We start from the raw sequence: 14,868 nt of genomic DNA, 5'->3' as shown, positions 1-14,868 counted from the left end.
GTTGTAATTTCAAAAGCCTAGAAGAAATATCAAAGACAATACATAATGATATAATGGATATCTAATTGTCAAACAAAAAAAACATATATCTTGATTATATATTATATAATTTTTTTTTAACATATATGAGCTACAAGGATAATATAAATTATAAATAAGGGTGAAACGATTCAAACTTAATATCAATTTATACACAGATTCTCAGTCTTTACCACTGGGCCAAAACTTCATCGATATATCTTGATTAACAAATCCCCGAAAAAAAAATATACTCCGTTACAATTCGTGGTTGGGGGAGGTTGATGGATTGAGTAGGCTTGACTACAATTTCTTCTTTGTATTTTTTGAAAGAATATTAATAGCACTATTGGAATTGAATGTAAATTGATTATGCTTTTCACACGTAGATAGTTCATTGCATGCATTAAAGGGAAATGTCAATATATTCAGTTTCAATTATGTACATGAATGGACCTTTTTTCTTAAAATTGAGTTTCAATCTGAATCTGCTTTTAATTATCGTGTATTCGTGTTGGTCTGTTACATGCACAACCCCCCTCAAAGTTTATCCAATAAAGTCACAACTCAATACAACTTGTTAACTACTAGTACTACGTATGTATGATATGAGCTTTACGTATAAGTAATTAACTAGTGATTCATTAGCTTGATGATGCTCTAAATTACTACTTTGAATATTATATTGTAATGTGTACTGTGTTAAAAGTTGGTATACACTTGAATATTTCAAGTTATGTATAGTTTTACATTTATGTGTAGAGTGTAGTAAAGAGCACATCGAGTGGTTGACTAAGATGATAAGACTTCAACTTTATATGTTGTTGACTTGTCTTTTCGAATTTTCGGTAATTATTTTGAAATTGTAGTTTAATTTAAACAAAAATTTAGGTAATATTTTTTGGTTGTTTGCACTTGTAGACACATGCTTAAAGTCTAAAGTACGACTCCTTATATTTTGGGATGGTTAATGCATATATTTCTGATTGGGCGGAGTTTCACCCGCATCCATCCATTTATCGTCCATCCATTTATCAATATGCTCCACTTGCATCCACCCGCCACATGTTTAATCCATCATTCGCATCCACCCAAAACACAAATGGCACAAAATCAACATATTACTACGGAAAAACTAGATATATATGTTTTACTTGGTGTAGGTAAAATTAGGAAAAACTCCCACAACATTTAGAGTAGCTTTTATTTATGTACAATTATACATACATATTCACGGCATGCTAAAACTACAACGATGAACAATAACTACAACACCTTACAACATATTTACTCTAAAAACAAGGGAAAGCTTCCAAGATGACAACGAAATTCCTATAGAAAAAAGATGTCAAAGATAATTATTGAAAACTGATTTTGACACACCACGTATATATTGATATTAGCACACCTCTATGTGAGTAGTGTATATTAAAATGTACTCTCTCAGCGGATGTGTCAAAATATATTTGTACTTTCACTTTCACTTTTTCTTTTTCTTTTTCTCTTTTTTTATTTATTTTTTACTTAAGGACATGACATTCCTTAGGAAGCCCTTGAGGGAACCTCTTGGTATCAATACAATAGTTATAAACCATAAAGTTCTTCCTCACCCAATTAAGCCTACTTTGGCTCAAACCATCAAGCTTCCTTTTCATCCAAGTAACCGTTTGAGGGTGGCATGAGGTTGTTCCGGCAACCCGAACACACGCTTCCGCCTTGAAATTCCGGTAAGATGAACTAAACGGAGCCTGACTCCAATCGGTTTTGACCCGGCCTCCTTGGGTCGCCCATTGATCCGCATTCCATATACTTGAATAGAGTCTCATTGCATGGATCTTTGGGAATGGGATTCCCATTGACTCCATGTTCTTGTATTCCCTTATAGGTATTTCATCTATTGCAAATCTACAATTTTGTTTGGAAGTGAGATATTAGGAAGGTATTTCATTTAAACATATATCCAAATAAAATAGATGTATGTTTGGGCATAAAAAAACAAAAAAATAAGTCTAAATGAAGTTTATATAATACTCCCTCCGTTTCTTTTTGTTCTTTACGTTTGACCTTTTGCACGTTTATTAACGCCTAATTAATTTGCATTGAGATTCCTCGATTTTTTTTATTTAAACAAGGAAAAATACGTTTATTTATAATGTTTTTACTCTTATCAAAATTCTGATGTTGGGAAAATAATTTTTTTTTAATGTCCCAATAAAAAAGTGTGAGAGGTTAAATGACTCAATGAATTTAATTGGTCAAAATAATCATTCGACGCAAATTTTAATAGAATATTAAAGCATTTATGTGATAATATAAAAGGAAATGTAAAGAACATTTTGAAACACCCAAAAAGAAAAACGTAAAGAAAAAAAAACGAAGGGAGTATTATTTTGTTAAATAGGCCCGTCCTTACGAGTTTATTGTCACTTTTTAAGGTCAACATGATTATTAAATATATAAACCAGATAAAAAGAGTGAAATTTAAGAACAAAAAAGGCCCACAAAGTTCAAAATTGACACTTTAACACTCAGAAAGTGTTTGAAGCTACACATACTCATATACACAACAAATCAAAGGCCCAACATATATATCTTAATATGGCCTGGCCCAATTAATTAAAATATCTTAAATCAATTATCCTAGTGAAGATTTAATCCTTTCCACTAGACCGGTCCACCGTTACCTGGTTCGCTAGTATGAGATTGGGAACGGGTTCATAATTCGCTACCTAATTTGTTGAATTAGACCAAAATTATACCATTTTCATGTTGTAATTCGCCTTTTCGGTTCGCGGTTCATGGAGTGATTGGAGGATTAGGTAACACTGGACCGGTCAAATCCTAGTTTACTTATATATATTCAGAAGCGGCAGGAGTAATAAAGAAAAGTGTAAAAAGATTAACTTACATGAAAATTGAATGTATTTAATTAAGGAGTAAATATGGAAACCTTACATGATAGTTTGGGGATTCCATAGGATAGAGTAAGTGTGGAAATCAGTAGTTGGATCAAACCAGAGGTGAAATTGCTGCTCTCTATCTCCTTTCCCTTCTGCATATATATTGGTGTGAACTGTGTATGGTTCACCAGTCAAGTTCCCAAGGAATTCATAATCTATCTCATCATGAGTTTTTCCCTTTGATGATAGCTGAAAATCCATGTAAATTAACACAAATAACCCAACTATATAAATATAAATTAATCTTTCAAACTAATTATTAAATATAAATTAATCTTTCAAACTAATTAGCAGTTGTTTGGTTGACATAAAACGTAGAAATTGACTAATTAGCCTTTGTTCTATTCACCTTATTCTAATCACTCATTACTCGCATAAAACATTCAGACCATATCAGACTAGAAACTAGAAAACATTCAACCCAGACCATTAGAAAACATTAAGACCAAACTTATGATCGATGTTACGTGTGGTAGTCATGAATTGAACTAGTACGTACATAATAAGTCGTGACAGTTCCAGCAGAGTTACCAGGTACGAGTTTGATTTGCATATCAATCTTACCAAAGTGAAACTCCTTATTAGACTCGAACCCGGAACCTGAAAAGTTGTCAAGAGTAAGGGTTAGGAGTTGTCCATTGTTTAGAATCTTTCCCCTTTCATTTCCCCATGTTATCTTAAACTCTTCATCAAAGCTTCCTCCAGAAACACCCATCAAAAGTTGCATTAGAAGCACCAAAACAACCATCATCATGGTTAAAGGTAATGGTTTAGAAGCCAAATTTTTTTGGAATGATTTTCTTGTATTCATTCTACTACAAGTCCTTAGGAATAATAGTGAAGTTAAAAGCATGCATACAATTGTATGGTTGGGAGTGAAGTATGGGAAAACGCCCATGGTATATATGAAGGTAGTATTTATATAGGACAAGAAAATAGTTTATTTAGTAGGGGATATATAAGACGGTGTTATGTATAAGAGTAATTTATTATCAAGTAGTTATACTTTTTAATCAAATAGTTATACAAAATTATATTAATTATACTTCAATCAAATAATTATAATTTCTTATCAAATAGTTATGCTTTCTTTTTTGAAAGAAAATAGTTATGTTTTCTATTCTAAATTGGTTAATTTTTTTGTCATATATTTATGTTTTTAATGATAATATCGGCGGTCTTATGTCTAAGGTGGTCTCGGAGACTTACTCGGAAACAATTGGATTTTATGAAAGTTTTTATTAGTACATATTTTAAAGATGGAGTACTCCGTAGTGTGATTAGAACTTTGGTAATTGACTTTTCAGCAAAGGCTTTTGGCTTGGGGCTGAACTTGGTAGGGAGAATCCGTGTTCGTCCTCCCGCAACAATAATTGGGATGGGACTGAAACCTCTCCACCCAAAACTCGCCCCGATCCTTATTAGCCTAAGGGTGAACCGAGTGCTAACACCAAAAAAACAAAAAAAAATAGGCTTTTGGCTTTTATGTGCGATGTAATAAGCATTCATATATTTTTTAAATTGTAACAAATTTAAGAATGCATGATAGAATTATGCACTGATCAATCTAATTAGTGTTGATTTACTTAAATTTTAAAATGTTTAACTTCTTATACGAACTCTAGTTATGAAAATCTATTTATGAAAGGGGGGATAGAATTGAATGGTAAGAGGAAGTCCAAATACATGCCAGGCATGTATTTGCAAAAACATGTCAACTCCAAATAAAAAGGTAAATCTAAATGGTAAATATTTTTGGGGGGAAATGTAAAACGGTATTGTACACTTGTAAAACGGGGTGCTGACTTGGCATTGCTGAGTTGGCAATTCATTAGAAAAATGGTATTGGTATTACAAAAATGGTACTAAACTTTTTCTAAATGAAATTCATTTTCCTTAAATGGTACTCGTTTTGTACTAAATTTTATAAAGTGGTATTAATATCACAAAAATGGTGCTAAATATTTTAAAATGGTATTCATATTACAGAATTGGCAGTAACGGGATCCAAGTTGGCAAACGGGGTTGACTATTCAACCATTTCAAAATGGCTGGGAAATTACAAACAAGTCTATGGCATGTATTTCATAATACATGCCTGGCTGCGATTTTGACGCCCTCGAATGGTAAAGAGGTGGTAGCAAAGGGAAAAGGTCGGTGAAGATTGTCATCACACAGAGAGAAGACAAGAAGTAACTGGATCCCTCCCTCAAAAGAAGGCCTACAAAATCCAAAATGATAAGTTTGTATGCATGAAATAAAATTCACAAAATCAGGAAGAATAAGTTAATTGGATCCACAAGTTTCTTGAAAGAAGTTTGATAAAGATGGAGAAAGGATTTACATAAAATAAATAATTGAAGAGTCTAAAAAAGGTAGAACTTAACTTCTAGCTAGGGATATGACAAAAGAGATGCATGTTTTGTGATCATCCCTCTCATAAGAGATACTCCCTCCGTATTTATTTAAGAGATACACTTGGTCGGACACGGGTATTAAGAAAAATAATTGAAAGAAATAAAGTAAGAAAACAAGTGGGGTTGGAAAGATAATTTAATAAGTAAAATAAGTGGGGACCATGTCATTTTAGGGGATGGTGGGGGTGGGGGTGTAAATAGATTATTTAATTAGATTGTGGAGTTGATAAGTTACTAAAAATGACAAGTGTATCTCTTAAATAAATACGGCCGGAAAAGGTAAGTGTATCCCTTAAATAAATACAGAGGGAGTAGCAATGTTACAATTTGCATTTTACAACTAAGGATGTCACTCGGTCGAGCCGGCCTAACACAAAAACAATCTGACTGGACAAGAGTCTAATCAGACTAAAGACATACTGACTCGACACAATACACAACCATCTTTAGAACCAATCCCGTGAGTGATTTTGTCATTGATTATAATTTCTGTCTTTCTTTTAAGTTTTTGAATAACATAGCTTGGGAATAGATAAGATTTTGAAAAAAGGATAAATATTAACTCTCTTCCGGTTTTTATTTATTGATACACTTCAATTTTTCTGAAAATTTCACAATTATTGCAACAATTCTATGTTACACTACACGTAACAATTAAATATGTGAAAGGGAAATTTAGTAATATTAATCCAATTTTTGGGCGATTTTCTTTTATTAATCCCACCTACGACATATTTTTTAATAATTCCACCTTTACTACCCAACGACTTTTATTGGGCTTAAGTGATCGATAACCGGTGAAAAAATCAACGAGATGGTGATGCATTGATGATGATGACTGAATATATCGAGAGAGAGTACTACCACATAGAGACATATTACCGCCTACAACAGGTTTATGACTTGTTAGGCCCAATAAAAGTCGTAGGGTAGTAAAAGTGGGATTATTAAAAAATATGTCGTAGGTGTGCTTAATAAAAGAAAATCGGCCAAATGTTGGATTAATTTTACCAAATTTTCCTATGTGAAAAAAGACCATATTCCGTATGAAAAAACCCAAGTGAGCTCATACGTAGTACTTAACTAAGCGACAATAGGACTAATTTCACCGTCACTAAAATCATGCTTCTCCAAACACAAACAAAGCCAGCAACTCGCAAGGGATGCAAATATGCAATTCATGCAACATCAGGTGAAAATTATTAGGTGCACCGTACCCGGGGTGTATCGTGTATTTAATGGTATTTTTATGTTTATTGGTGGGTCTTACCATATTTTCTCCTCATATGTAAGAAGAAAATGTGGGAGGGTGCATCGTGCACCCGAGTGCCTCAGTTGAGTCTAAATGACTAATGTTCCATGTAAGGCTATTATAATTTGGGAGCCACTCAACCCTTTCTTTCAGAAGATATAGGCCTATAGCCCTCCGTAATGGATTGTTATTAGCAATTGAAAATAATATTAAACGAATTTTTATTGAGAGATAATTTTTTAATTATTAAGGTTTTGCAGGGACGAGCTCAATGTCCGTGGAAAATTCAGCTGCTTATTCATGACATCAAACAACTACTTACAAATTTTAACTGTTATACTTTGTGTCATGTCTATCGGGAAGCTAATCGGACAACACACCATGTGACAGCCTCTGGTCAATGCATTACGACAAGCGAAGATATTGATCCTTTGCTTGATAGTAAAGTTTTATATTTTATTAACTTAGATAAATTAGGATACGTTCTTAAGAAAAGACTATACTAATTTAATTGTATTTTTCCTTAACAAAATAAAAATAAAAATGTAAGGCTATTATTCTTTGGAATATCGTCCTCGAAGGCCGGACTATCAATTTTCAAGCCAGTGTCACTTAGAAGACATCTGAGGAAAACTAAATGATGGAGAAATTCCACAAGTTTCTGACTATAATAGAGTAATGAACCAAAAATGTTTATCATAGCCCCGATAAATAATTAAACCCCGGTGAACAGAAAACGTTCATCACGATTAGATGACGCGTATCTGAGACCGAAACTACAAAACATGCAAACCATATAACTGCACCACCATACTAGGTAAGAAGAAAGGACCTTACTGTACCAGCCACCTGCCACAGGTTAACCAACCTAGTTACAACCTAGTTATACAGGTCTGCGCTTGAGCCACTCTCAAGCATTTCACAGTTGATGGGGCTCGACCCTGTGACCTTCAAGCCACAAGGTGAGTTCCCACCAACTAACATATGTTGGTTACCACCATCAGCTTTTAGGGCAAGCAATTTTCTTACCTCTGCACATATACATACATACAGTATACTGTTTCTGATTTCTGATTTCTGATTTCTGATTTCCGTTATGCTGTTCTACTGAATGTGAAGTAGCCCCAATTTCAAAGCTGGTCCGATCCTGCAACCACTTGAAACGTAGAGGTTAACCCTGCGCTTGAAAACCCTTGAAGGGTAATGCAAATGTATAGCTCTAGATCAAAATCCAGAACTAAACATCATACAATGCTGTTTCTGCTGTTTCCTGCAGCACTTTTGCTGCAGCAAATGTAAGTAAGGTACATTGTGAACTTGACAAAAGTCACCAGTATCAGTATCCCAATCAACCGATCTATAAACCCAAATCCGAAATGTGTACATCTCACATTACAACCTAATTTTAACCCGATCCCAAAAGTTTAATGTAACTACAACCCTATTCTGTACATTGAAGATAACACAAATATACAAAACCCTGTTCTATACATTGAGAGTTAGACTGCAAAATTCCTAGATTCAGCATAATCTATCAATGGTGAAGCAACATTCTCTCATCACCATCTACCACTTTGTCAATTATTCCATCCTCAAAATGCAACTCATCATATTTAGACATCTCACCCAAAGTGTATTGTCCTTCAATCAAGTTATCAGCCTCCAGTTGCTGCATCTCAGCCTCTACTAAAGCCCGCATTTGAGCCCGCTCCTTATCTCTTGGGTACGTGCAATATAAGAACGAGTAAATAACGCAGCACAAGGTTATTGGAATAACAATTGCAACATATAGTGCTTTGGCTAATGATGCAGCATTTGCTCGATCTGTTGCTATTTCTTCTGTGATAGTCAATCCTTTAGAAACTGGCTTGTAACCGTAAACTTGCTGGGCCAATATGCCAACAACGGGAGGTGCAAAGGATGAAAGTATTGACTCGAATGATCGATCCAATGCATAGATACTTGTTCTTGATTCTTCAGGAACGATTTCTGCAAAAATTGGACTGCAAACAGCAGTTAAAATCCTGAATGACAGCATACATCTATTTTTTGGGGGGAGGGGTGAAATTTAACACAGACAAACCCGTTTATTTGTTGTCCAACATTTCACTTCAAAAATATACAAAAAACACTCCCATAAATAAAAAATGCATTAAATGATATCAGGGTGTGTGTATCGTTAATACTAGGTGCGTTCTATTCACCTGATTTTCACTTATTTTTTCTGAACTTATCTAAACTTATTAGAACTTATCAAAACTTAGTTTAGTTATATTATTACACTTGGTCAACCCTTATTTTTCCTGAATTTATCTGAACTTAACTGAACTTAGTTTTCCTGAAATAAGTGGAAAGAAAATGAACAGCACATAACACACCAGGAAAAAAAGATGCCAAGATTAACTAGAAAATGAAGAGCATAATAAACCAACAGTCTTGAGGGCTGTAGTTGATATATGGTCTTGCCAAAATTTCCTCCACCAATCTCATTTTATGCATAACAAAGTTGTTAATTAGGGATTGTTTATGTATATTTCAGTATTTCGGTTTGTACCAATTAGGTCAGATAGATTGACAGCATGCACTTATAAGAGCATGTTATTTAGCAATCAACCTATAATAAATTAATAATATTCATGACACAGCAACATCAAGAGACCTTTTAGACAGTCTTAGCAGTAAACAACATAACAACCATATTGCAGAACGATAGCCTCATAAATATAGGAGGGATTGTCCTCCTAGAGTTTGGACAATGCATAACTATAAGAAAGTGCTATCAACCAAGGAAATCGAAAAGGATGGTCTCCAAGACTTAGGCTATGTTCTATTCGACTTATTTCAGACAAAATAAGTTCACTTAAGTTCAGATAATATAAGTACAGAAAAAATAAGTTTTTTCCACACTTTTAACACACAAATAAGTATATTTCAGTCAAAATAAGTTTTTTTCGGATAAAGTAAGTTCAGATAATATAAGTTCAGACAAAATAAGTCGAATATAACGGAGCCTTACTTGTTTGTAGCAGGAGCATTCCAGGATATAAAAAACCCTGTGAAAAACATGACTAAACCATGCGCAATAACGGTAGAAGGGTCATCAGGTAAACCCAACAGAAGCAGGCCCGTTAGTGGGATTGCTGACCCGGAGCTTATCTGTGCTAGTATTATCCTACCAGCATTTGGTAAATTCCTTGACAATTTATCACCCAACCAACCACCAAACAACCCCCCTATTGAACTACCAACAGTAAATAACCCGATAAGGAATGCTGTCTCCGTGTGAGAAAAACCCGTGAGCTCCAACCACATGGCTGAAAATGACAAAGCTGACCAAGGGAAAGAACCCATGACACCCTGTGACACAATAATCTGGAAAGATGGAATTTTAACCACTGATTTTGCTTCTTGTACTAATTCTTTCACTTGTGATAAGAATGACTCATTGGTACTCACTGAAGTAGTATTATCGGGGAAACGTGGATCTTTGGCATACAAACGGACTAAAATTCCCACAATTACACTGATTATTCCAACCAAATGGAAAGATATTCTCCAACCTGGAATTCCCATTACTGTTTTTGGTGCAATTAAAACTGAACACAGGCCACCAACAACTGAGCCAAGATTGGCTGTCAGTTGCAGCCACCCAAATGCTTTTCCTCGATTACTGTCATCTGTTGAATCAGCTACAAGAGACTGAATAGCAGGAGCAACAATCGCAAGTCCTATCCCATTTAGAGCTCTTGAAACTGCTACCTATGCATAAAATTCATTTGACATATTTCTGAATAGTTAAAAAGTCAATCTTCTCCAACCTGAAATGCACATTAAATTGGAAATTTACTAGTAGCATGCGGCAGCTGCTGTGCTAAAGACTACAATAAGGTCACAATTTGTGTGCAACAACTGCAAATTCTACATTTCTCTAGGTGATAGATCAGACATTCAATACAAGTGTTAGGCCTTTACTATAACAGAGAAGCAAAAGCTAGACTAGAAACCAACAACTTGTCACGTTTTGAGAATTCCCCGATGATATGGCCCAGCTAGTTCCATATAAGGTAACCCCCTATCATCCGTTACAACCTGCCCTTAAGCAACAACCAACAATAATAATATAAACTATGAATGGATCAATTGTGAATGTCAATGTTTTCTAAATAGAGAAAATCTGGATGGACATCAATGCAGTAAATCTTTCTACTAAAAATCTTCTTTCGCACAGTATTCCAACAAAGGTTCCACACTAAAACCAATTGGCAATAGTGGAACTCCTCAAACTTATAACTCACATGTGGGTAACATTGGCTCTTGAAACAATGTCCAGTTATGAAAGGCCCAACAAACCTGGGCTCTGACACCATGTTAAATCTCAGAGAATATTAATTAGGTCCAGACAACCCGAGAAGAATGAGGAAAACTCAATCCACTATAAGCCCGGTTCCGCACTAAAACCAATTGGCAATAGTGGGAGTAACTCCTCAAGCTTATAAGTCGGTATTTTCTTTCCACTTTCTCCAATGTGGGACAACTCACATGTGAATAACATTGGGTTTCAACAGACTCGTGTTGGAGTAAAAGTCCGGTTTGTGAACGTGGCAAAACATCAGACAGTAAGCTAGCAAGTGTATGCAAAAAGAATTTCAGTGATGGATTGTTTCTTTAGTAGACTCCTAATTAACATTGAGTTTAGGAAATAGTCATGTGGGGTAAACAAGGAAGTTAGGCAACTTCCTAATTCTTTTGGTAAGGCAGATTTTGCATTAGCTTTTTTGTTATGTGTCTCCCAGTATATTACGGTATGTAATTAGGAAATCAATAGTATCTTGGTATTGTAATCATCTCCAGAATTATTTAGGCTTTGGGAGCCAGTACAATTCTAGTATATGTGGGTTTATAGTACAACCTATAAAATGGGGTTTAGACCTAGCTAGAAAATAAGACGGAAAATACAATTGGTGAAAGGAATAATCAAAAGGGGGTTATTGTGTTATTTTGAAGGATTTTAATGATACAATATGATTTGAGGGGAGGAAATATAAATTCCCACACAAACATTTGTCTCTTTTGTTATTGTTATTTTGCTATTTGTTCTACATTGTATTTGCAGGGTACGTTCCTAATCCTCAACATCTCTTATGTCTTTTCTCAATCCTCAACATTGTATTTGCAGGGTACATTCCATTTTACATGCTTATGTCTTTCATAATTCATCTACTTGGTAGGCCAAAGATCATAGTTTTATTTCTTATTCTGGTGAATGCTATCGACATTCCTTCTTAACATACCAGCACTTTTACTCCACTACTCAGGACTAAAGGAATAACCAAATAAGTTCGAAGCGCTAGCAAAATCTAAACTTCAATGTTCGTTTTCATTAGCTAACCAATGCAGAAAATTTTCATTCTCACTAAAGAGTTCTCTAAAAGGAGTATCAACATTAAAACAGTCATTAGAACAACCAAGAAGAACAAAAGATGACTCTCCAGACACTAAAGAACCACCATATTATTAATATAGCTTTAGGCCTTTAGTGTTTCCAAAGCTACCTTTTTTTTTCCTTGTTCCCTTCTTGAGTTGACATAGCCCACTCTAGTCAGATGCAAATAAATGAAGTGTGTTGCATTACTTGTAAACTACATGGAGAACACCAAACACTAATAACAACCTTATTTTGCTCCTTAAATCCAAGATGAATTAGATGACCATCAGAACAAAAATTCCAACAACGATCCCACTAGGGTTGATAATCGGGCGAGCCGAGACCGGACTTGGGTTGCTCAAACTTGGCTCTTTTTTCATTTGAACTCGAATCAGACTCGACTCTCGAGCTTTGTCGAGCTTAAAATTCAAGTTCAACTTACCATAAAACTCAAGTTGATTTTGAAAATTATAACTCATTTTTTGTCATAACTATGTTTGTGCTGATTTTTTTTGTTCTTAGTTACATTTTTAGAAGAAAATATTATTAAAAAATTCGAGCTTGTTCCGAACTTCTGGAGCCGGTTGTGCTCAGCTCATGAAAAGTTTAAGTCGAGCTCGAATTGTTCATGAACAAGGTATGCTCACCCTAGCTCCCACGGCCCACCTTCGACAGGGTATGGAAACAATACCCCTAATTCCTAAACCTAGAATTCTAGTAATATGGTCCTTCCAAACTCAATCTACAAGGCAGTGACCAACTTGCCTCTCCACAACAACTACAACAAAGTAAAGATTAGTTCATCAAGACATTTGGTTCAGACAATGGTAATCCGAATTCGGAAATTTTCCCAATAGGAAATTGAATCAGGTATTTCAATTTTGTTCCAAAATTGGGTTCACTGCAAGACCAAAATCGCTCCACAAATTACCAAACATGGGTATGAATTGCAAAATTCACTTAATTTCAATCCTCAATCACAGATTCACAGTGCAATCCCAAATAATCATGTTATCACCAATCCCAGAACAAGTACAACAACAAATTTAGCCAAAAATCAACCAAAAAACAAAGACAAACCCATTTAAGATCACAATTCACAACCCTAAATACAAACATGAAATCGTTAAACTCAAACAAGCACAACAACAACAACCAAATAAGCCAAAAATTTACCAAAAACAAACATAATCACAAAAAACAAACCAAACCCAGATCACAATTTTCAGAGAAAATGGGAAATACCTGAAAGAAAGTGGAGGAAATGGCAACAAGAAAAGTTGCAGCAGCCCACAAAAAAGCACCAAGAGCAATAACATGAGCACGGTTATGGCGTGCAGAAAGATAAACAGCAAGTGGGTAACACGCAGATTGAACAATGGATCGAAGGAGAGTGAGTGAGCCTAGTTTTGTGGGGTCAGCATGAAGAGCTTCACCAACTTCTTTGTAAACCCCAGGTAAAATTGATTCGTCTGCTTTCTCCATTATTCCTGCTAAATTTACCAGCATTAATGTTAAGCTTTCTGCTTTAATTGCCATTGTTGGAAGAGAATTGCTAATTTCCCAGGTTCTTTTGCCTTTCTGGTGATTTATTGCTAATTTCCCAGGTTCTTTTGCCTTTCTGGTGATTTATAGGGGGGATACTCTAAAAACTTTCGAATGATTTGTATTTGTATCAACTTTGCTCCTACTCCGTAACATTTTTCTGCATTGTTGTTGTTTCGCAGGGAAGAAAGGAACAAGGCGGTGACTCGGTGGGGGAGATGAGATCACAATTCACAATGCTGACGGACTGTGTTGATGGTTGAACTGCTCCCTCCGCTGTCAAACGTGTAGCATACTCCGTAATTGCGGGCCGGGCCGGGCCGGTTCATGTCTTCAACTTTTCTGCCCATTAGACTAGACCGGGCCAAATTTTATGTCGAAAATTCTGCCCAAAGCCCACTATTTCGGGTAAAAAATAGCCAGATTTTTGGGCCATAGTTCGTGACAAATTTATAACTAAAATTTCAATTTTGATTTGCCCAAAATTCACCTAAAAATTCAAAAATCGGGTCGGGCCAGGGCCTGTAATGGGCCTAAAAAATGCCCAAACCTTACTATTTTTCGGTTGGGCTCATGATGATCATGTCTAGTTTGTGCTTTATTGTTGAATGGATTTACCATTAATCACTCGGTTTCGTGATTAAGACTGAGGACATGTATGTAGGTTACATGTTCGAATTACATCTCTCTCGTTTTCGTAGTCACTCGTGATTTACAATATTGTGACTTAGGTAATGGTTAGACGAGAGACAAAGGTAATAATTCACCAACTTTAGACGAGACTTATAGAATTTCTCTCTACACATACGAAGAAAAACGATTGTTTATGTTTTTAATTTTATTACAAAAATGTCAAGTTGCACAGTCAAATTATAAGCGAGATACGGCACGAGAGGTACGGCCATGGACAGGTCATGGACATCTTTTTAAAAGCTTGGCACGAGTACGATAGACATGCACAAACGTAGGAACATATTAGTCCATTAGCAAAAAGATACTCCGTGTTAAAATAAGAAAGGGGCTCGTAGAAATCACACAACACATGGACGAGACGGTACAATTAAACATGGGACTTACTATTTACCGCCCCATTTATTTATGTATATACCCTCTTATATTTACCTCATCCTTTCACTACTTACCTTCTCCCACCTCCAACCTTCCCACCACATTTCTGATCCCCCAACTCCGACCACCACCGTTCCGGCCACCACATTGAGGCTACCGGCGGAACCTTGACGACATTACAAC

General features: G+C 35.4%; 2 protein-coding genes across 2 annotated transcripts; both read right to left on the bottom strand.

The window, feature by feature from the left end:
* Positions 1 to 1,199: 1,199 nt before the first annotated feature.
* Positions 1,200 to 3,836, bottom strand: LOC110781890 (probable xyloglucan endotransglucosylase/hydrolase protein 25). The gene is made up of 3 exons (XM_021985966.2): positions 3,478 to 3,836; positions 2,974 to 3,167; positions 1,200 to 1,923 (listed from the first exon to the last, which is right to left on the bottom strand). The coding sequence occupies exons 1-3, from the start codon at positions 3,829 to 3,831 to the stop codon at positions 1,539 to 1,541; spliced, it is 933 nt and encodes a 310-aa protein (XP_021841658.2). The 5' UTR covers positions 3,832 to 3,836; the 3' UTR covers positions 1,200 to 1,538.
* Positions 3,837 to 7,983: 4,147 nt separating this feature from the next.
* LOC110778750 (uncharacterized) lies at positions 7,984 to 13,870 on the bottom strand. The gene is made up of 3 exons (XM_021983340.2): positions 13,318 to 13,870; positions 9,664 to 10,406; positions 7,984 to 8,650 (listed from the first exon to the last, which is right to left on the bottom strand). Exons 1-3 carry the CDS (start codon positions 13,609 to 13,611, stop codon positions 8,182 to 8,184), a joined length of 1,506 nt encoding a protein of 501 aa, XP_021839032.1. The 5' UTR covers positions 13,612 to 13,870; the 3' UTR covers positions 7,984 to 8,181.
* Between the last annotated feature and the right edge of the window lie 998 nt (positions 13,871 to 14,868).

This window comes from Spinacia oleracea, chromosome 2 (genome assembly GCF_020520425.1).
Source record: "Spinacia oleracea cultivar Varoflay chromosome 2, BTI_SOV_V1, whole genome shotgun sequence".
Lineage (NCBI taxonomy): Eukaryota > Viridiplantae > Streptophyta > Magnoliopsida > Caryophyllales > Amaranthaceae > Spinacia > Spinacia oleracea.
The sequence above is the reverse complement of the archived record's forward strand: the minus strand, read 5'-3'. Positions and strand labels throughout refer to the sequence as shown.

What these genes read in the sequence shown, in the direction of transcription:
- LOC110781890 (XM_021985966.2), bottom strand. Translation starts at nt 3,831, where the DNA reads ATGCTTTTAACTTCACTATTATTCCTAAGGACTTGTAGTAGAATGAAT. An exon ending in GAACTGTCACGACTTATTAT is followed by an intron (nt 3,168 to 3,477) that starts GTACGTACTAGT and finishes ATGGATTTTCAG; the next exon opens with CTATCATCAAAGGGAAAAAC. An exon ending in TGGAATCCCCAAACTATCAT is followed by an intron (nt 1,924 to 2,973) that starts GTAAGGTTTCCA and finishes ACAAAATTGTAG; the next exon opens with ATTTGCAATAGATGAAATAC.
- LOC110778750 (XM_021983340.2), bottom strand. Translation starts at nt 13,611, where the DNA reads ATGGCAATTAAAGCAGAAAGCTTAACATTAATGCTGGTAAATTTAGCA. An exon ending in TTTCCTCCACTTTCTTTCAG is followed by an intron (nt 10,407 to 13,317) that starts GTATTTCCCATT and finishes TTTTATGCATAG; the next exon opens with GTAGCAGTTTCAAGAGCTCT. An exon ending in AATGCTCCTGCTACAAACAA is followed by an intron (nt 8,651 to 9,663) that starts GTAAGGCTCCGT and finishes TGCTGTTTGCAG; the next exon opens with TCCAATTTTTGCAGAAATCG.